Source organism: Tinamus guttatus, unplaced genomic scaffold (assembly GCF_059628265.1).
Source record: "Tinamus guttatus ecotype Peru unplaced genomic scaffold, ASM5962826v1 Tinamus_guttatus_pri_ptg000033l, whole genome shotgun sequence".
In the NCBI taxonomy this organism is placed as follows: Eukaryota; Metazoa; Chordata; class Aves; order Tinamiformes; family Tinamidae; genus Tinamus; species Tinamus guttatus.
The window spans coordinates 3,736,201-3,759,810 of NW_028288567.1; the positions used below are offsets into that span (position 1 = coordinate 3,736,201).

At 36.9% G+C, this 23,610-nt stretch overlaps 2 protein-coding genes across 2 annotated transcripts in view; one reads left to right on the top strand and one right to left on the bottom strand.

Moving 5' to 3' along the window:
- GPATCH2 (G-patch domain containing 2) overlaps positions 1-17,337 on the bottom strand; it is a 93,587-nt gene extending 76,250 nt beyond the window's left edge. The window contains exons 1-4 of the mRNA XM_010215662.2: positions 17,191-17,337; positions 9,020-9,733; positions 3,744-3,805; positions 1,118-1,300 (exon numbers count right to left, since the gene is read on the bottom strand). Of these exons, the coding sequence (XP_010213964.2) occupies positions 1,118-1,300; positions 3,744-3,805; positions 9,020-9,733; positions 17,191-17,246 (1,015 nt within the window). The 5' untranslated portion in view covers positions 17,247-17,337. The remainder of the gene's footprint in view (positions 1-1,117; positions 1,301-3,743; positions 3,806-9,019; positions 9,734-17,190) is intronic.
- Positions 17,338-17,673: 336 nt separating this feature from the next.
- Positions 17,674-23,610, top strand: part of SPATA17 (spermatogenesis associated 17) — a 78,514-nt gene continuing 72,577 nt past the window's right edge. The window contains exons 1-3 of the mRNA XM_088532204.1: positions 17,674-17,741; positions 20,560-20,649; positions 21,738-21,819. Coding sequence (XP_088388330.1) covers positions 17,674-17,741; positions 20,560-20,649; positions 21,738-21,819 — 240 coding nt within the window. The remainder of the gene's footprint in view (positions 17,742-20,559; positions 20,650-21,737; positions 21,820-23,610) is intronic.

The following is a 23,610-nucleotide window of genomic DNA, read 5'->3' on the forward strand; positions in this document are numbered from 1 at the left end:
AATAAAAAGTGGAAATTGATTCAAGAGTATTTCCTATACCAGTACCTATACCAATTTATTGATCTATGCCACTGACTTCAATTTAAAAATATATACATGCACAAATTTATACACACACACAGACACATATATATAGCCAAACACAGTACCTACAGAAATAAAGAATACAGAATGGGAAAACTCTGGGAAAGACTAAGTTACCATGAGAAAAAACACTTTCTATACACTTTCTTGCTGCAGTTCTAGTTCTTGGCAGTTTGCTGCATAAGCTGAGCATACCATTTTGATACAGGAGAATGATTTTGGATCACTTTAAAATTTCTAGTGCTAGTACTAAAAAAGTTTTAAATCTGGTGAACAAGCAGAGGTTCACTGAAACATTGAAATGATCCCAAACACATGGAAAATAAGCCTCACAAAAGAATTCAATGCATTCAGTGTTCAGAGTGATTCAACTAGTGCTCACACACACACACACACACAAAAAAAAAAAAAAAAAAAGAGAGAGAGAAAACTCTTTCTAGATGTGAAAGGAGGTCCTTGTGGCAGATGGAAGGCTTTGGCAGCAAGCTCAGGTCTGACAACTTCAGCCTTGAAATGAGAGTAGGTTCCTAGCTGTGAAGGCCATCAAGAGCTGGAACAACTTACCATTGGATAGACTGAATATGTAGTTGCCAGAAACATTTTAGAGAGACACAAAGAAAAAAAAAAAAAAAACACACAACAAAAACGAACAAAAAAAAATCCACCCAAAGCCCAGTGTTCTCAAATACATTCCTAATACCACATCACTACATTCTAAAATTACCACAGAAGCTAGCAAAAAAAAAAGGAATATAAAGACTCCCTTTAAATAATACAATAATTCTCAGTGCAAACACTGTGACAACAAATGAAATTAGTCTATGACAGTGAGCAACTTTTATACCTCATAATTTTTCTAACCATCAACAGTTTTCTAATTGCCATCTAATGGTGTCTTAAAAATAAAGTAGCTTAGGAGTAAGAAAACTGCTATGTCCCAGATTTTGTCAACATTTTACATATTCTATACAATCCACAGACAGTTTTCTACCAAGCCCAAGTGATTCTACAGTTGTATTTCATTGTTACCCACCTCTTCTCCCAGAATGGGACATAAGAGGGAAAGTACCAGTTAAGATACTTTCAAAGACTGGATCAGGTATTTCTCTCTCCAGTTCTGTAGAGTCCTCCTGTTCCCACCAAGGAATGACCCCTGTAATTCCGCATGCTCCGCCAGATTCATTTTCATGAAACCAGTCACTTTGCTCATCATCACCTGTATAAGGACAGCATCCTCCCAAGGCCCCCCAAAGGGAGGAGGAATAGAGAGGATAAGAGGAAAAAAATCAGATGTTACTTTCAATGAGCAATCTGGCAAGACAATTTCTTTTGCTTTATAGAAGTAAAACAATATAGAGCATTGTATATAGCATTGCTATTTGGAAAAATGTTTCTCAGAACCATTGCAAGCATTGTCATCAATGAAAACACACAAAATGTAATGTTCTAAAACCAATTTAGAATAGTGGAAAAACAATAATAAACTAGTTAATCCTTTGGTGATAACTGCCGGAAAATCCATTTAAGTAACTGCACTTTCCATATTAACAAAAAACAAGTCTTAATCTCCTGTAGGGAATTAAAAGGTATAAAACTGTGAAACTAGTTCTTTGCAGCTGATAATGGTATATAATTAGCTTAATTTCATGATTTGTATGGCTAGTAAAAGGGCAAAACAATCATGAACAGATGTGACTAAACGAAATTAATCTGATTAAGTTCATTTAGAAATAAGTTTTGAAAAAGTTGATTTTAAATGAAAACTGACAGTGCCATTTGATTGAGAATCATACTACATTATACTACAAAGCTTGTTATTTTTATTAATGATATTTATAGATCTAATATTTAAATATTAGTAGTCAAAGTAAAATGCAAGACATGACTGGAAGTTTAATCTTAAGCCTAACTGATATAAATACACGAACAATAGAAAATAGGTCTCCTTCTTTTAGATTATGTTCTTTTATACAAATCAGTATTTGACAGTTGATCAAAAACATCCTCATAATACACGGCAAACATCCTTTCGAACATTACAATTACATTCCAAAGGATGTCTTGCATATTTTAATTCTACTTGAAAGTATCTAAACCATGCTTCACTATTTCTGCATATAAATTATTTCTGTACACGGTGTTTAAATTTTTAAGTAGGCAGGACTAAACAAGAGACAAATACAACATTTATTAGACAATTTTCTATAACAAAAAGCAGCACTCAGCCCCATAATGGGAAAATATAAGCATTATAAAGACTCTTCAAGCACTGAAAGGCTGAGTATCTGCCAGCACTGCATCTCTACAACTGCAAAATACCTGAATACTAACGAGAATTTCTTGTTTTGATTTATAGGACAAATATTTCATTCATATTCACTTGTTGCCTCCAAGTCAAACTCAAGATTCAAGTTTTTCTTACATCACAGTTTTAGAGACTGTCTGTCCCTTCAGTATGGAGTATTTTATAACGAAAAGTAGTGATTTGGCATGACCTTGTACAGGAATCACACAAACAGAACTCAAAATAGCTCTGACATAGAAGTTAAATTACTCATTAGCTAAATTTTAGGTAAATGATCCAAACAAACTGAGCAGTACTGGACACCATATTGAGCCCCGAGTACACCACTAGATACTGGCCTCAACTAGACTGGATTAACACGTATAAAAGTGCAAGACGTTCCATAAATGCTGTGCAAAGGCAATTTGCAAGCAAGTAAAAACAGGTTTGTGGTCTGGCCTTTTTTTCTGCTATATTTTTTTCCATTAAATGAAAAAGACTTTTTCTGTCATTACTTCTACAGAAGTTCTTAAGGATAAACAACCATTTAGTCAATTATGATTTAAAAAACAAACAAACAAAAAACGTCTCCAAAGAGTAATTGGAGAAAGAAATTGATTTTATTAGCCAAGCACTAGTTTTGGTCTACATTTGCTTAACAAATACTGCCACTCTTTGGGAAGAAAGTGTCCTCTATGAAGGTTTCAACATTCCTTGTATGTTAGAACATTACGCATATGAAAGGAAAGTTTTGAATGTGTTGCACTTTACTGTAGAATTTGTAGGCAAATCACATTTTTCAAGTGTAATGGGGAGAGATCTTTCAGAGAGGAAACTCTCTAAATAGCAGGTATCTTCGAATCTCAATCCCAGACTGCTACAAAAAGTACTTGTTCAGGGAGTACCTTGGAATGAAAACAAACTATACAATACTGCTACATGAATTCAAAAAGCAAAGAATCCCCAAAATTCAGTCAGAATTAGCTTGATAAGGCAGTCCTACTGTGATGTTGTCTTGTGAAAAATCTGAAGCAACTAACAAAATAAAACTTAGCCAAAAGCTAGCTTGGAAAACAAAATTCGTAATACAGCAGAACTATCTACAATCCTTTGGACATTAAATTTACTTACATTATGAACATAAGTAGTATATATGCCCTTGTAAGTATATAAGTATACTTATTTATAACATTTACAGGATCAGAATACCCTGCCATAGCATTTCAAAAATCCTGAAAGAGAGCTATACTTCAACTCCTCAAAATTGTAACAGCAACTGATTTAAGATAATCAACCTATGTAATAACTTGTAACGCTTACAGAATTTCAACTGATGTGGTTTGAGGGGTGGAAAAGGGAAAGATTTTTTCAATACCTTGTCTTCCCTCATCATTGGTAAACAAACCCGCATCGCTGCTGCTCAGACTGCTGGATTCACTGTAATAAGAGAAAGAAAGAAACAGATCAAAAGAACAATTGATCTTTTGGTCATAAAATTTTAAGGAGACAAGGCTGTGCTCACACAGAATTTAAGTCCAACAAAGACCTGAAAGAAAATGATTTTTTTTTAATCAAAAAGCAAATATCCTAGTTCCATTAACTATAAAGCATATTATTTTTGGCACATAAAACCACAGGAATCTAATGGTACCCTGACACTAAGCCAGATGCGACTCCAATGAGGTGCTGACACAATTGATGTCTTTTATTATCTGCTTCCATCTAATGCTCACCAGCTTTTCTTATGCTGTGCAATTCAGCTTGATCATGGCACATCATTGCTCAATAAAAATAGAAAAAGTCTCAATCAAAAGCAGTCTAAGCTTTCAGCATGTAAAATATAAGTCTTAAGACAGAATTACCTTTGTAAACATTATTGGCAAATATTCTCAAAAATACAGTACTTTATGATTCACCACATATTATTTGTCAAGAAAGAAAAAAAAGTTTACAACAATTGTAGCCCATTAAATGAAAGTAAAGAACATCCTGAAGAAAATGAGTATGATAATAAGATCATAACACCAACAAAAAGCAGCAACTTCTTTCAGGGCCTTAAAATTAGAATATGTGAATATAATATGCACATATTTTTCTAAATTTGAAGAGTGCAATTGGAAACACGCTTCTTTGTTATTATACATATAAATATTATTACAAAGAATACATATTATTACAATACTCCACTTGCTTCTAAATTCTGAAATAGTCTCTTATTTTTTTAATAACATAGACCACAATCTATTGAACCACTGGGCCACTGGCAATTAAAGGATTTTCTGTATTTAAAAAAGTTTTTTTTTTTTTTTTTTTTAAATAAGTACCTCTATTCAGGAAGTATTATATCACCAAAATTTAATCATGCTATACTTATATTGCAGAAGAATCTGAAATTCTCCTCAGCTGACCTAACAAATTCGACTAAAAGATAAGAGTTCAGTGGCTACTCTCAATGTTGCATATGAGCTATGTGAAAAGAAATTGAGATATGTTTTGCCTTTCTGTTTTTGCTTAAACTATAACATACATGCAGTCCTATGCTTGAATTCAACTGACTTGATATCGTACTTTTAATTACTCCCTTGACATATTTAGATTATTTCTATTTTTGGTTCTAAATATCATACACTATAAAAGTTATTTCTTTCTGAATATAAATCGCAGAAGTAAACCTCAATAATTTTCAATCTTCTAGAATAAATTGTGTAAAGTTAACCTTGTTTAATTGAAACAATATAGTTGTTTTTAACATCTTCATTTTGGAAGCATTCCAACAGAATTTGAAGCCAAATATGGCTTCAGGATCCACAAAGCCATTATCTGCAGCTATCTATTTAATGCATACAGAGCTCTACATTTGAAGAATAAGTTTTCTTAACCTTTACTGTATCTTCTACTTATATGTATTCTTACTGCATAAGCAGTACTTACACCAGTACTTACATCTCTTACCCATAATACAACAAAATCAGACTTAAGAACTTAACTTGGATAACTGCCCTAAGAAGAAACATGACAAGCATGGAACTGTGAAAACAGGTCCATATTTAAAGTGAGTGAGCAACATTTGAACCTCCTAAAGCTGTAAAGCTAGGCAAATCCTAGCACCTTCTTTGTAGAAAACATCCCATCCTCACTTTGGTTACAGCAGAGGTGCCATTAGTGTCCTTAGACTTCAGAGTGCTCTCTTATATGGATACATCTTCCTTTTTAAAATAAATAAATAAATAAAATTTCCTTTTCATAGATTCTTCCTTTACATTTATTGTAATTAGAGGTGCCTTTTTTCCTTCAAAAACACAAAAGAGTTAAGAAATGAATTCCAACTTTCTTTCCCTTAAATTTTTCTGAAAAAAAAAAAAAAAAAGGGGAAAAGACCTTGTGAACATACACATAATTCTTACTGTGGGAGTAGGCAGTTCATGAAGCCTGCAAGTTTTTTGAAATACACTAAATGACAGGGGTTTTTTTTGTTTGTTTGTTTTATCTAAATCTAAAATGACAACTCTGGCATATTTATGGCTGCCAGAGTTCACTTTGCTCAGTCACACTCAAACAGGGCAGGAATTACGGCCGAGATTATTCAGCTAAAGGACTGCCAGTTAGAAATTAACACAAGACCTCTGGAATTAATTTATTGCTACGTAAACACGAGAGGTATTATGGTGGAAGTTATATTCAGTTTTAATGCAACTTGCACTTTAGATTGCTACAAAGCAAAGAAAATAACAAAGATACCTCTTCCAGAAAGATTTCCAGGAATAAAAAAAGATTCTGTAAGACAAGGCATGTAAGTGAAGCCTGAAGGAAACACTTTCCTGCTCCCCTCAAAACTGCCAGAAACCTGGCTTTCACAGCTTTACTTATACACCCATGAAAACAAAGAGGACCTAATTTTTAGTATTAGTCACCCCTCAAAGCAAATTGCCCTATGCCTCGGTTTCCTATGGACTTGTGACCTATGTTTTCCTAATTAATCCAATCCTCAAGATGGCTCAGCCACTGCACAGTGAGGGTCAAGCTGCCGAGTCTCTCTCAAAGGGGGCAATTTAGATTTCTCATTCAGAACTCCATGTGCTGTCAAATTTGGCTGAAAGCGGATAAGGAATTAAGTGCAAGCGATGACTAGGCTACAATCACAAAAGTCTCCTAGTTCTAGGGCTCAAAAGAAGCCTCACAAATTAATCTTTGGGATCATTTATATGCTGACATATTAGTACCTTGAAGATTCCTCTTTCTACTACAGAATCCTGCACTTAATGTTACTGTTGTGTGGCAGCGATAATACTCCAAAGAAATGTCACTTGCTCCATAAACTTTTCAGTCTGCACTTCAAATATATACTACTTTATTTTAAAAACAACAATGTTACATTGTAAGGATACACTAAAATTTTCTCCTCGTCAGTTTAGGTTCATAGTATTTAACTCCAATTTCAGGAAATAGCCGTTAGGATTACTTTAAAAACAGTAATCTTAATTTTGGCGTATATATGATAAACTGTATGCATATAAACATAGGAAGTTTATTTTGTAATTTTTTTTTTTTACTTTGCATTTCCCTCTCCCCAGTAATGACTGCTGAAAAAATGAGCCTTATCCCAAGGTAATTTGTTTTATCTCCATATCTTGCACAGTCTTAGAAGACACCTATTCTCTTTAAATCTCAGCCTTTACTTATAAAACAGTCTTAAAACAAGAGAATTTGATAGTTGTTTCTGATTCTTCCAGTTAAATTATACCAGCAAATAATACAGGCAGTGTTGTATGTAGGCACAGCGAATTTAAAAATAAAATTAAAATGATTCAGATATAAATTGTTCAGAAACAGTATGTATACTAAATGCTTAAATCAGATGATTCCCAAAGCTTTTGAAACAGACTACCATTGCAAGAAGTTTTCCAGAATGATGGATCATCATTCAAACATGTTCACAAGCAGAAAACACCATGAAGATGAAATGGTTCCAAAGGTCATTTCTTGGGGCTACGGATAATTTTTGAAGTACAATTTGCAAAATGAAAACATAAGGTTTAACAAAACATTAAGCATTTCAAAGAGAAGAGTAGATTTTTAAAATCAATAATGTTTCCCTAATGTAGAAGAAAAAGGATGGTCCAGCTGACTTGAAAGCAGCACATTGTTGGAGTCTAATAGATTTTCATTTTGGTCATGTCTCCATCCACTCAGAAGTTACTTATAGAATTTTTGAGTTTGAGAACTGTTACTCTTGTGACTTAACAGCAAATCATTAAAAATTGAAATAAAATAATACAAAAATATACATCTGACTGAAATGGTTTCTTCAAAGAAATTTTCAAACTACCTATCTTTAGGCATCAAACCTGGCAACAGAGATTTGCAGTACTGAAAAGCCAAGTCTGCTAAAAGTTCCCTGACAGTACACCCTCCTAACTTGTCTAAGTGAGGTGTCTGAAGTTAAACCGGATGCCCTAGTACTGCTTCTGCTCTAATACCACTATGAAGACATTGGGTACAATCTATAAAACTCAGGATTCACACGGCTTTTTCAACAGGTTATCTTCACCAGCTGAGGGACAAAACCATTGTGTAATAAAAGACTTCTAAATTTTTTAAGAAGTTTTCAAACAGTAAGTTGTTAATCACTTACCACTACTGCTGTCATTACAGTAGCTGAGCTGCATGTTTTAACCAAAACCCCTAGGTGCCAAACCCCAACATTAAATGCCACTTATACAATAAGCAAGAGAGAACAGTATGGATAAAATGCCTATGGGAAACAAGAACACCGCGGTTGTCAAGCCACTGAGCAGAATTATTTGTTTTAATACAAGTCTTGCCTGCTGACAGTTCTGCATTCAGAATCAGACACAAAGGATAAACATAATGAGGCTTACCAGACCCTGCAGGTAAGATCCCTTGGGTATGGTGGAAAAATGACTTACACCTTACTGTGTTGTCAAAATAGCACTTTGGAAACAATCACTATTGTAGCATGCCTGCTGTCTGCAATGGATGGATGAGGTGTGCTGCCAAAGGGTCATCACTCCCCCATTTTTCTAATGGCAAGCTCAGGTGTTTCTGAACTGTAAATTGGTTTTTACATTTCCTAAGTGATGTATATCCTTGGCAGTCTGCAAACTTTTTATGCCATTGACACATAAGAACATATTGTCTAAATGGTGAAACTAAACACTGACAACTTTTCTGACGAACAGGAATAATAATCAAAGCACCAATGTTCAGAAACTTAAAAAATTTTTGTTTTCTGCTATGGAAGTCTGAGAACTGTCACCAGTTGAAATTAACAAAAACACAACATTTTAATCATTTGTGTATTCTATCTTGACATTCTTAATATTGAAACAATTAAAATACATTCTTTCAAGAAACTGTCTTTAGTTATTCCCCTGTCACTTGACTCTATATCTGAATACCTAAACCTGATCAACTCAACATGGTAAACGCCAAAAAAGTACACTTAGGTCAAAAAAACAAAACCAACAAACAAAAAAAGAGTAACTTAATAAAATAAGTACAATTGGTGCTTTCATTTTAACTCTGAAATTAGAAAGAATTCCAAAGGTTGCCAACATCTGCAGTAAAAACAGTAATATATGCAAACAAGTATGATCCAAAGATTCCATAAGAAGTAAGAGAAAGAATAACCTGTCACTCATGTTTTCATCTGAGCCCTTTTGCTCCTCATACTCCATTTTGTCCTTATTTGCTTGGTTCACTTCTTCATTTTCTATAACTACTCCTTCATCCAAGATTTCTGGTCCTTGTCGAGCTGCAGCTACTTTCCTTTTTTTCACTTTGCTCTTGGAAAACTCTTGATGTTGGTATGATTTATTGTCATTGTCCATTTCTTGATCTCTACTGCTATCCTGTTGTTGAGTTATTGTCAGTGCATTAGAGACTTCTGACGGAAGGTCTACTGCCATTCGCTTCACTTTTCTTCTTCTGCGCAAAGTTCTGTTTCCTAAACTATCAACAGCCAAATCTGGTTCATGCCACAGAGGTCTTTTGCCCCTAATGTTATTTAAATTTGAGGAAGGTCGACGTTTAGCAACCAACAACTGGTCATCAGAGTCACTGTGGTCTTTCTTATTAGCATGACTCTCCCTGTAGTCTTTGCTTGATTCTTCCAAACTGGAATCAGAACCTTCACTTAAACAGTGACCAGTCTCCCAGGGGTGGTGGGTGGAAAACGAGCGTCTCTTTCGTCCCCTCCTTTTCCTCGCCTGTCGCTTCAGAAGACAAGACACGCTTCGAGAATGATCTCCAGTATCTGCAAAACCTCCTCTAGCTTGCTCTGAGCTTTCTTCCAGCGCCGAGACCAGATCATGGACTAGCTCCTCCATAGTCCTACTGAAATGCCTGTAGTTTCCAGGAAAGCATAAAATAAACAAACAAAAAAAGAATCAGGAATTTGTTACTTCATCAACTCTACAACATTTTTATCTGCCAAAGTTATCTGAGTCTCTCTGCAATGTGTCTCAATGCCAGGCAATCCTACACTATTTATGATCTACACTATGACACTTCATTTTTAAAAGGCATCATGTCCAATTTCTGCCTTGGAAACAAAAGTCTTTCTCCTTTGCTTTTGACCCTACTAATAGGGTTAGATTTTATGTCATCGTATTTTTATGTGTTTTTAGGGATTCACTGTGGCAACTGCTACAACAGGCTAAGACCATTCAATATAAGTCTAGGCAGTGAGCACATTTAAAAATTTATGAATGGGAAATACATAATATTTTTCCATCATTATGGAGTTCTGTTTAAGAGTATCATTAGAATAAAAGAATTTTAAGGAAAACTATCTCTTGACACTACTGAAATGCCAAGGTGTATTCTTTGATTATATGTGTGTGTGTGTGTATATATATTTTAATAGCAACCAATTCTGTCTTTCCAAATGGCTGATATTTGATTTTAAAAATATTGGTTCAGTGGAGCAATATTAAATTGAGAGTTTGTCCTGCAACAAGTAATTCGAGAGGATTAAATGTGATGCTTTCCACCACATCCAGGCACTCATTTCTAGATAATCACACACTTGTGAAAAGTGGGGGAGAAAGGGGAACCTAAACCCACAGTATCAAATTAAGGACTTACCCTATCAAATGTTTCTCTCCTTCCTCCTCAAATTTCCCTAGCCTTAAGCATGCCATCAACTCAATATGCTTCAGAAAGTTCACCCATGCATTACAAGAACATAATTATAAAAACAGAAAACACATTAACAGGTTGCTGGTGAACTTTACAGAGAAGGTTTATAATCGTCAGATAAGGATTGACCACACTGATTAGATTCTCATATCAAAGTCCCCTTTCTTAGAGGTACAGTTGAGAGGAATGTTCATGATCACCACTACAGTATGCCAGTTGATAAATATGGAGGAGCAAGTACATTATTTAGAAAGATGTTTAAGACTATTCAGCTTGTTTTTCAATACATGTTGATGGAGGCATCAGTGAATAATTTTTTACTCATATTAGTGGAGCTATAGGTAGAGAAAAATTATGGATGCATAGCATACACCTTCTCTGACTTATCACAAACTCCAAGGTTAAAGGTGCTCAGACAGCATGACTGAATGGACAGTCATGAATGCAGAGGGCATAAATTTTAAATATTAATGAGGGAACTGAAGAGTAAATTTAAGCAATTCAAGATGTTCATGAAATATCTTATGTGAAGAAATGTTACATTCTCATTTTAAAGGGCTTTCAGAAGCGCTTACTTTAAACATTTTGTTTGCAAGATATGGGTCACCAAAAGGCTAGATTGACATAAATTCAAGCTCACTTTAAATTCCCAAAGCTACTATGGCACTTGCATTTATTCCTAATTCTTCCTGTTTTTAAACACACTATAATCCCTAGTCCCATCACTCCCTCTTAATCTGACATTTAATTTGGTTCTTAGTACAGCAAAATCTCCTTATCATCTCTTAAGGGGTGACGCACAACCCAAAGAATAGCACGATTCTCCTTAATCCATTTGGCTCTCAAAAAATCAAAACCTTCTTAATGATAAAAAGATTTCTTAGAAACAAGATACACAATGTAACAGGAAAAGCATTCCTGCATATGTGTATATTTGTGCACGTCTTGTATACATGACACAAAGAGTATACAAAGTCGGATACATTAGCACATATTTCTCTGCAGCTATAAAAGCTGCACTGTGAACAGGGCACTAGCCTCTCTAGCCTCATTTTTAATGCCCACAAAGACAGCTCTTTTCAGATATACATCAAAAATGGTGTCTTGAGATATAAGGGTTTTTCTAATACTTCTGAGATGAACAGGAGCATAAGGCTCAGACAGATGTGCTCCAGTGGATTTATTTAGGCTAGTTCATAGCTACGTCCTCAAGCTACCTGACCAGCCTTTCTGCCACAGGTCTCCACATCCATAACGGAGCTGAAACAAGTGCACCAACAACTCAGCTAATGGGCAACTCACCTCAGAGAGGACAGACTTCTGCAAACATGCCAGAATGTGAACTGTTAAGTAGTGAGCATATCATTTCTTCCGGCCCTTTGTGCTGCAGGCGTAGTAGCAGAAAGTAAAGGGGGAGGAAGAGAAGGGAAACTAATGCCTCAGCCCACATCTTATGATTAATTTCTTCAATTCACAGACCCTAATCCATATGGATAACTGTATCAACAAAATCAATGTAGCTCTTTGAGCGGGCATACAAATTTATTCCAGATAATGTCGTAAGTAGTGTGGTAAAGTTACATACTGTTAGATAAAGCAGAACTTTTCCACTTTGCATTCATATATCTGATCTAACCTTGTTGTGAGTTTCCCAGTACAAATGGTGCCAGTTCAGAAGACAAAACTTAGAAATGAACATCATAAATGTTTTCCAAGTAAGGGGGATAGTACAATTCCTAAGCAGCCTTTCGCAGTAAGGCACTTAGTCCCTCTCAGACAGCAACTTTAAATCTTATGAACTCCTACAATTAATCCTTTCTACTGAATATTAAATCTTTTCATTGATCTCTGAGCTGCAGCACCCAAATTGAATAAGAGCTCTAATGGGGCAATGACCTTGTTTACCCTACATATTACAGCAGTGATCTCGGGAATAATATATCTGTACGCTAACTGCATTATACCTGGTAGAGAACAGACAAACTCATATTATAATTACTTTAGCATGCTTCCTCAGTATGATTATGAGAATTACTTCATCAGTCTGGGACATCAGAAGCTCCTTCGTAACACAGTTGGAATACACAACACATCACACTTCAGATTTTCACCCACACTGCAACTTTAACATGGATCAACATCAAACATTTACTACTCCTGGAAGTCAAAGAAATTACTTTTGCTTAATTTTACTGGAGCTGTCATTTCTCTTGCTATGGTTAAAGGAAAAAAAAATGGCAAAAGCAACTAGTCTGGATATTTAGTCTGAAAAGTTATTTTCAAAATTCAGGGGCCACACTTTTATTATGGTACTGTTGTCAGACAATTCAAGTTTCTGCAACTTTTTATATTGTTCACAACCAACTGTCGAGCTTGTATTCCAAACCTGTATTTTATTTCTTTCTGTGATGTTGCTGTAGTAAAAATATCTGTACAGAAAATAGTTTGAAAAACAACAATACTAATGAAAAACAGACAAAGATGTAATCAGCAAGTACTTACTGCACTCAGTAAGGTGAGAAATTTTGAAGTTTGTAATACAAAGCATAGGACAACATATTAAGATATATAAAATATTAAGTTAGGCCACAGTTTAATATGACTCACACAGTCTAAAAAAATGCTGTCATAGCAACAGCCCATAGCTAGCAATAAACTGTAATGTCTTAGCTAGGAAAAGATACTATTTTACTGTAAGAAAATACAGTGTGCCTACACTGACCTTTACATTTACCTGAAGCAATTGTAAATGTAGTTCACTAAAGGCTGACCCATTTCCTCTCTATCTGTTACCAGAAACAACAACACAAGTACCTTTTGCAGGAAATGACATAACGGCCTTTAGGTACTCCAAAACAGTTAACAAAGCATGTGATCACTATTATAATTCGTTACCAAAACCACTAACTGAAATAACAAGCATTTATTTTTTCAGTGCCAAGTACCATATTTCTAGTTCACTTCTTACCTAAAAAGCCTGGCAATATAGAGGTCTTACCACTCAAAATCTCTGTCTCAAATTCTAAAAAAGTTACAGTAACCTCCAATAATAAGTCTGGAGGAAAGTAGTTCCCTCAGAACCATGATTTTTGATCTCTTCGCAACCATTCTTCATGACCACAAGCTAAAAGCACAAGAAAACAAGTAAGAAAGACAAAGAAACCAGCCACAAATACTTCCATGTTCGTTGGGATCACAAAACTCAATTTTCTGTTATTTTCACGAAGCTTCACGAAACATAATTTTGAGACCTCCGCTTTACTATTGAATTTGAACAATATTGATTTAAAAAAGAGGAAGTGCACACAAAAGAATGTGTGCATGCACGAAAGAAAGACAGACACCACGTTCCTCGGACTACAGTCCAAGAGGTGAAGAAAATAGATCAACTCCTTTTAAGTTTTAAACATCCCACAGAGACTGTAGTAGGTCTATCAGTTATTCACTCGTCTATGTTACACAAAAGGTATGGCACACATCAGAAACAAATGAAATAGAAAACAGGGCTAGGTTATTTTAGCTTGCCTGTCATCACTCACCATTACTTGACAGGAGAACCAAAGCATCCAGCTCACCTCTATCTTTAAGCTGGACAATCAGCTACCCAAAAATACCCAACATTGCCAGGTGCCAAACTGGCTAGCTATGGGGCTATGCAGAATTGCAGCAAACTCATCTACTCTTCTGTTTTCTGTGCTTGCTGTAAAGACTGAGTCAACTCTCTGGCAACACCTTTGGGGTACCTTTAAGATTCAAATCAAAGAAACTTGATAAGTTTAATTGTTTTAATAAAACAAAAGTATCAGACAACGTCACAACAGAAGAGAAATTGAAATGTAAAACTTATTTTGAGTTTCACATAAGATAGTATGAGCAGTGGCAGGAATCTAGGACTTATGAGAAGTCAGAATACTGTATGGAATTATACTTGTATTTGAAAAGGGAAAATAAGACAAAAGCCTCAGGCTATTTTTCATCTTCAAGGTATGTCATTTTTTTTTGTTCCCAGAAAATTACACTTGTATATAAATCATTTTTCCAAAAAAATAGAAATACAAAAGGATTTTGCTTTTAAAGTAAAATTTATGAGAGTCGTCATTTTCCAGCTAAAAACATCTACCTACTACCTTTGCTAGATTTTCTAACATACTCTTGCTATATCAAATATACAGCTCCCATAAAATTTGTAGGTAACTGCTGGCAATATTTCGGTCTTCCCATCATTTCCCATACTTCCCATACCACTCATCAGTTGTTGCTACCAGCTCGGCAGAGAGAAATCTTTAGACCAGCCTTGGAATATCCCTATACTTGACCTACATAAAAGGAAGTTATAAGTGTTTGAGAAACAAGGGAATTTTAACTGATTATGCTGATGATGCTGTTAAAAACCAGCAGCAGGGCAATTTGTAATAATCAACTTTTCCACATGTGACTTTTCTACGATTGCTAGTTACCTAAGAAAGCACAACAGCATAATAAATCCCATGTAAAATTTCACACAATATTTTCCACCAATATTTAACAGAGAAAAAAAAAAAAAAGTTCAGTCCTGAGCAATGGTATACAGTCAGGAAGACACTGACAGGAGCTGCAGTTAATAAAACTCTAATGCAAATGAATTGGTCAGCCAGAAATGAAATTTGAAACAATTTATCATGAGAGGTAACAACTCTTACAATCCCATTGCTATCATTTACTGATATGCCTGCCTTTTTCAGAAATATGACTTCATTAATTAATTGTCAAGGTGGAGAATCACAGGAACTGTCAAATGATGGCAGTTTGCTGTAACATCAAAGTCATAAGAATCATAAGAGTCAAGTGCCCAGGACACATTCAAAATGCAAATTATTTCTAAGTTGTTATGTACACTCATAAACGAAAAAGATTCAGAGCAGCTTTAACATCCAAAAGTGAATAATCTCATTCTGTGGCAGACCAGAATCTAACAACTTCTTTAAGACCTTAATGCTTTTAGGAAGCTAAATTCCTTGAGTTTACAAATCAAGCATTTCACCTTGAAAGACATTTTCCTTCATTTCTTTAACATCACATTTCTCTCAAATGCATTTCCCTTAAGGAGAGCTTCTGAAATAACTTATGTACAAGGATGAGAAAAGACAGCGGCTCCTATCAGTAGTCAGAAATCTAAGAGGCCCTTATAGCTGTGGAATTAACATTCTACTAGAAAGGAAGATTTCAATTACTATTATGACAGGCCAGATCTACAATGAAAACTTTCTCAGAGTAAAGATATGCACTAGGAGCATCTCAGGCAGCATTCCTACTGTACTCCCAACAGTACTGAGACAAAGGACTTCCACCCTTTAGCATACACCATTCCCTACTTTTGCTGTTGTAGTTCATAGCACTTTCAAAGTTATATTTATGCTAGGCAAATTAACATGTCTAGGAAAACTAGCAAACTTATTCTAATGCATATATAGTGCATTGACAAATACAACCCTGTTGAGAAGATTGTTTAATTAAATAAAATGTAAGAAAGTCAAAAACACGCACAGGAAAAAAAAGTAATGGTAGCAGCAAAAGTGGGGAAGAAAAAGTTTACTACTTAAGGAAGCTGAATGATAAGCTTCTCCTCTCTCTTTCTCTCTTCTCACCCATCTACAGAAAAGAAAAGCAGATTTAAGATCTAGGTTCCCTGCCTGCAGGTACTGCACACATAATACAACAAGGCCCAAGGTGTCTTCTCCCTAGCCATTAATTCAAGAGAAATTCAGCAGACCTTATCAGTTGGAATACACAACACCAACTAATGCAAGTTCTCATGATAGACAATGAACAATCTCAGGACCAAATTTAACTGAAACACTTTTTCCACAAGAATAATTTGTGGCTTACATGAACAATAAGATAATAAACCACAAAATTTTCAAGTTTTTCACTGTTTCCATCTCTGCGGACATACACTAGGGAAAAACAAAACAAAAGAGTTTCTTTTTCACAATTAGAAAAAAAATATTTCATGATATTTCCCTGCAAGACACCTCACATTTCATAAGGAAAATAAAAGGCTTCTCAAGTAGCCGCCTGGGCCACCTTACTTTCACCTGCAATCACTCCACTACTAGCCTCTCCACTGCTCCACCGTCTGCCACAAGGTTTGCTTTTGCCTCTTCAGCACATGTGCCTTCCTTCTGACTTCCTCCTCCTGTTACTCAACTTCGCCTTTCTACAGAGCCAGAACATACATGCTTGTTAGAATCATTACACCAATACCTGGAATTACTTAGAACAGTAAAACTGTGGATTATATTGAACTAGAACTACATGCATGCTTCTGGCTCACAGGGTATAACCACACTTGTTGATTCCCATTTCAGACCAAACAGCTTCAGAGCAACCACTGTGCCTAACTTCACGTTCCTGCAGCACCCACCACAACGGCTGCACACAGCCCCCTGAAGTGCGCCAAAAGTTTTAAATTTTTTTTTTTTGCAAGTTTTTACTAAAGGGGCCAGTTTCTCCTCCCAGCTCACTGCTCCTTTACAAACAAGGGCTCGCACCCCTCTCCCCCGAGGCCTCCGGCGGTTCCCGCAAACCGGCCCTCCCCGGGACCAACCCCGCTCGGCCGCAGGCAGCGGCAGCTCCCGAGAGCGGCTACAGGGACCCTCCGTTCCCCGGCGCGGCCTCACCAGCTCCTTCTCGCCGCCTGAGCTCGGGTCGGGTTCGGCTCGGCGACCCGGAACATGAACCCGGCGCCTCCCCCGCCCGCTCCCCGGGGAGGCTGGCGCTGCTTCGCAGAGACTGGGGCAGGCGCGGACGGGCCGGGGGACACCGGGCCAGGGAGGCTGCGGGCAGGCGGACGAGCGGGCGAGGCTCTCCTCACTGCCCCATGATGCGGGCCCGGAAGCAGCTGCGGCGTCGGCAGGAAGCCGGGCGCCACCATCGCGCTGCTTCCCCTCCCGCTCCGCTGCCCGGGACCAGCGTTCTCCGGCCCGCACTCCCTGCTCGTCCCCGCCGCCTCGTCCCCTGCCGCTCCGCGACGGCGCTCCGCGGGGTTCCCGCCGAGCGGCGCCTTGGCCGCCCTGCCGGCGGGAAGCGCCCCCCGCGCAGTGGTACGGCCCGGTTGCCATGGCGGCCGCGGCGTCGCGAGGGCGGGCGGGCGGACGGGCAGCATGGCCGCCCTGGCCGCGCTGCAGGCGCGGCTGCCGGCCCTGCGGGAGGAGTATTTCCGCCGCAACAGGTAGTGGGGGCGACGCGGGGGCCGCGGCCACACGCACCTCCACGGGACGGGACGCGACGGACTCTCTCCGTGACGAGATGGCGGCGCGGCGGGGGGCGCTGCCGGCGACCAACACCCGCGCGCCACGCCCCTAACGTCCGCGGACCACGCCCCTCACGGTCACAGGGCGCGTTCCCAACGGCTGCGGTCCGAGCGTTTAACAGCCTGTTCGCCCGCCTGCCCTGAGAGCTGGGTCGTGGTACCCCTCATACTCACTCCGTGCCCCTAGGGAACCTGGTTATACCCCCAAATTATCCGTCTTCACCACCCCCTGCTACAGTGAGGACGAAAACCTGGGTCTCGGCCTCATCTGAGATTTGGGGCTTTTTGGGTGGTAGCGACTGAGCTGTTTTATCAAAGGAGTTAATACGCTGTAACCGCCCACACACACCTTAAAACGCATGAACTGTGAAAGTATCTCTTGTGGCTCCAACTCACAACTTTTGTTAGAGATTTAGCTAATCCTGTCCAAAGATAACCACTTTTTAAAATTAAGTGACAGAATCCCCTGCTTTCCAAGTGAGTTGATGTTTATTCTCTGTGCTGCTAACAAATGAGATGTGTTTCTAGATTAGATTGTGCACTTTAGGATTAAAGTTTTGTCTTTTTATACTAAATTAAAGAGATGCTTTTCCTCCCAAACATCTGAAATCTCCCCTGTTCCGGAGTGGCAATCTGTAACCAGACCACGTGTTGCTGGATTCCTCAATAAGTGGGCCAGTTTGTGCTGCCCGTGTCAGGTGGTGGTGGAGAGGGGCTTTGCACAGAGCACATTTTAAAAAGTAAAAATGTTAACGCTTATTTTAATATTTGATGAATTTCTACTGCAAATCCTTTTATACAAATATGTCATTGCTGTCACTAAATATGTTACATTAATGTCCAAATAGATACATGTTTAGTTCTGTTTATTTTCCTTTACTGTTCACTGACCCGTTCATTACAGAAACCCACTGCAACATCATTAGTGTGAATAGCAAAGCTCTGTAACGTTGCCAGAAGTGGCTCAGAGTTCGCATGCTGCCCGTCTGTGGAGCATTCAGCTTTCATGTTTTTTCCCTGAGCTTTAACTTGCACTCTCATGGCCACGCACGCGGCAGGTCACTAAGTGAGCATCAGTTACAGCAGATTCTACTTGTGTTTCACATACTTTAGATTAGAAAGAGCTGGCTGAGCCAAACATGGAGATCTGTTGGAAGGCAGCCTCTGTGATGTCTGGGGATTTGTTGTTTTGGCATAGCTTTCCAAAACCAAATTGTTTCCTTTTAAAGAAGAGGCTATAATCCATCAGCTTCTTGAAGTTCAAAGACCTTCAGCTGAAAATTTAAATAGTAGCTTTCACACACTGCAGTCCAGCTATTGAACTCCTATTTTTTGCTGCTGATCTAATCTTTGTGCTTTAGGGTGAGAGTCTTCAACTTCTTCTACAAAGATGTTAGCAAAATCTTGAAACAAGTCAGAATATATTGTTTAGTGCTTCTGATACATCTAGAAATACTTATTATGTTTAACTTTTAAATGTAACAAATTCACAATAGGCAAGACAGGTTTTGGTGCTAATATCTCAGACAAGGCTGGTTCCACATCTTCTTCATTTCCAGGCTGTAACTGGGGCTGCCTAGCCAGAGCTGAACTGCTCATACATTTTACATCAAAATCACTTACCTTTGAGTAAAGTTTTCTGGAGATGTTATTTTCCTGGGAAGTCTAGGAAATGGTCCAAGAAAGAAGCAGGAGCTCTTTACCATAAATACCAGCTTTGATGCTGACTTGTTTTGTGACCTCAGTGAAAGGATAGTTTGTTTTCTGCAGCTTTCAGGTGTTAGAAACAGGTCTGATATATGTCAGGTGGCAATGAAAGCCTGTGCTCATGCCCATGTAGTGGGATATGGGAGCACATCTGCTGTGGTGGTAGCAGCAGCAATGAAATGAACAGAGCTCATGTCTCATGCTCCAAAGAGACATTAAAGTAGTCAACAAGTAATGAGGATAATATTCAGTTATCAGATACAAATGACTCTTGTTAGTGTTTACCAAGGCAACTAATGTTGACACAACACTCAGATAATTAGAGAGCTAACTAATATTAATCTAATTGTTATTCTGTCTGAAACAAAGGAAACTATTTGGTAAAGCATTCCTAATAAAAATGTGACAAAAAATAAATTTTGAAAATTAAAATATAACTTTAAGTTAATCAAACTGACAGTTATTGACATTTTATTATGAAAAAAAACACAAATTACACTCAAAACCACAAAAGCACACTCACACAAAACTTATGTCAGCTGTAAGTTACAAACACTCTAGTAATTAAGTAGTTTAAAGTGATACTTTTCCTTACTGTTTTTAAGAATTTATTTCCACAATAATCATTTAGGTAGAATAGCTTGGGATACTTGATGTATTGTTCTGAGTCTCTTTGATATTCTTTTTCCTTATTCCCCATTTCCAGTAAAGTTTTTATATATTTTTTTTTACTCCATATTTAGTTCATTTTTGATTTTTGATTCTAAAATCTTTACAATTTAAGTGCAGCCTCTCAAGTGACCAATCCTCTACTGGGGAAATTGTTATCTCTGTGATATGTAGCTAATGTATATTATATTGATGGAATTATACAGAATTAAAATTTTAATTACAGGTGGAAAAAGTGAAAAAGATCACAAGCTGCAACAGTAAAAGAAATACTTAAAAGTATGATTATCACTCTCAACTATTATTACTTTTTGTGTTTTCTACACTTACTTTTTTTTTTTGCTCCTTTTTGTATTTTCAGATTGGTAGATGAAAAGCGAAAGAAAGAGTATAAAGCTGCTGTCAAAATCCAGAGCTGGTTTCGAGGATGCAGAGTCCGAGCCTATATCAGGTAGTATATTTAGCTGACTTTAATCTGTACTTAAATCTTATTTTTTTTTCCTAAATGATACTGTTTGGCTTCAAGAAAAATGGGAGCATTGAAAAAAATCTAACAATTATTCTGCTTTTGTAAACATATGCTGTAATGCTGTAAAAAAATTGTTTTTCAGGACTTCATGTAATTAAAATGCCATGACACTGGTAAGTGGCATGGAAATAGCCACTATTTCAAGACAGATGTGCAGTATTGTTTAAGAAACTTGTCATGACTGGAAGAAAAAAAAAAAAAGATGTACCTCACATAACCTCACATATACTGTATGTAGGGACATTTCTTAGCCATTGTGGACATTACAGAAAAATTGCCTAGTAAGTGCCTAGTAGCTGGACTATTTATTATATGAATATTTAACTATTTAGAAAAGTTTTACCCCTGGATTTCACCAAGTCATTTTAAAAAATCTTTTCTGACATAATTTTCTCCATTTTTGAGATGAGGAGCATTGAAGAAATAGTTTGATCTCTGAAATATTGTATATTACATTTTTTTAACATAATATAATTGAATGATTAAGAAGTTTGGCTCTTCTATATATTTTATACCCATGAGCCTAACTGGTCTACTCATTTGCTTAGAGTTTCCTATCTTCATAAAATTTAGTACTATGCCAGATTTTTATATCACCTAGTAGAACTTCTTGCTTTACACAAGTCATTGTGTATCACCCAGACATACTGGAAAAATCCTAACAAATTATTAGGCTAAATAATATTAATTATTTAATGGCCATCTTTTCCATCTTAAAATATAGGCTGCAACATATCTATGCATTTTCTAAAAAACACTGATAATCTGTTTGCCACTGCTGGTTCAGGACTGTCATCACTGAATGCAGTCATCACATGTGTTTGGTAGGCAAACAAACGTAGTGTCTATAATGTATGCATGGCTACAAATATTTTAAGAGTATCTTTTTAATGACTCTTTTTGGCTTCAGTATGGAGAATATACTGCATATTACTTTTAATGTTGCAAAATAGTGTTGTTATATTTTAATAACATCTCAATATAATTACTGTTAATATATTCCACTTTAGATATTTGAACAAAGTGATAGTTGTTATACAGAAGTGGTGGAGAGGTTATCAAGGAAGAAGATACTTCAGAAAAATGGTCGAGGTAGGAAAAAAGTTTTAAAATTTTTGTTTGAATATATTAGAGCATTGATATAAAGTAACACATTAACTCATCCTGAAATTAAAAAGCTGAAACTTGTTCCTGTCTTCAAATATAAGCATACTTAACTTTACTATCATGAAAAGCACCATTAATTTCAGTCAGCCTACTCATGATGGTCATGTTAAGTTAGTGCATAAGCGTTTGCAGCTCTGGAGCATTAGTCCCCAAACCAGCAATGAGATCTGCTCATGCAGAAGCCTGTTTTCATGGTGCTAATTGCAGGATTGGAGCTTTTGAATTTTTTTCCTGGCAGAACTTTTAATTCTTAAAATAAAATAAGCCAATGTCTCTATACATTGCTGTTCTGATTTTTAGTGGTTTAAATTTCTTACTTAATGAACCCTGAAATATTTGAGGTTTTGCCTTAAGGCATGCAGCAGATCACAGTCAATCTAATTCCCTTTATGGACTTGAAGATAGCAAAAATGTATGATAGCATACTAGCTAAAACCTCTGTTAAGAGGTTTAGGAGATTAAGAAGAAGCTAATTTGCCTTTAGCATAAAACAATAAAGTTTTTAATAAGTAGTTTACTTCACTAATTTATCAATTTATGCCAATATTTTACATTACAATAGTTTTTAACTTGTATGTCATTTATTCTTGATCAGTCTCGTTAAAGCTAAATTGCTGTCTTTCATTCTAGGATAAGACAAAAAAACTGAGCAGCAATAGCTCAGTTATATGCCAAAGTCCATACCTCCTAATAAACTACGGGTTTTTTTTTTTCAATTTTACCTTTCACAATACTCTCATTTTTGCCTGCAACCACCTGCTTGGATTGAATTCTCTTCTGAAAAAAAGTAGGCTGTTTTTTGAATATTGTCCCTTACTTTAGAGAAGGATTGTTTAGTTGGGAAAGCCTTCTGTGGAAGAGGAGAGATGTGATAATGTGATGTTGAAATTTGCTAATAAAAAGAGAGGACTCCTAGAGGCACTGAGAAAAGGGAAGGACAAAATCAACCTGCTTTGAAAAACCGACACAAATTGACCAAGATGTTGTGAAACCCACTCTATTGCAGGTTTTTAAGAGCAGGTTGTAGAAATGCTTGTCCTAGGTGAGTGGTTTAGATATACTTCAGATAGTTTTAGGCAAAGTTGCTCATGACGTCCTCTCAAGTTCTACGTTTCTTCTCAGGTAAAGCATTATGTTTCAGAAGCAGAGTGATGTGGGTGTCTCTGTGCTTTTCAAGCTTTGAAGATTAGAATAATCCCTGTCACTTTCTGGCGTGTCATCATCAGGTCGTTATGAGGACTTAAGCAAGACAGAAATCTAATGGGATTCTTTACATACTTTTCCAATCACAAAAAAAAATTAAAGAGCTTTCTTTTGGCCAGTGAATGTTCAAATTTCTTTGTAGATAATAATCAAGTTCCTCTTTTAAACAGAACAATGCCAGTTCAGACATTTTTTATTTGAGGGTTATAAAAACAGCAGTGCCCAAATCAAGTGCTGAAAGAACATATTGCCCCCATGCCTACTGTGCATTGCACTTGCCTGACTGGTGCCAGGTAGCTGAGATGATGAGGTGATTCCTACCAGAGAGTCAGCCTGCAATATCACATTGTAATCAGCATCCCATTACAGGATGACCACTGGTCGTTCCTTCCAACTCAACTGTTCTATGATTCTATGACACCAAAGCTGTTTTAACCCATCTCTTTGTTATTACATCTTTCTTCTTTTGTCCACTATCTTAAAAAATATTCTTTAGTTTGAAGACAAAGCAGT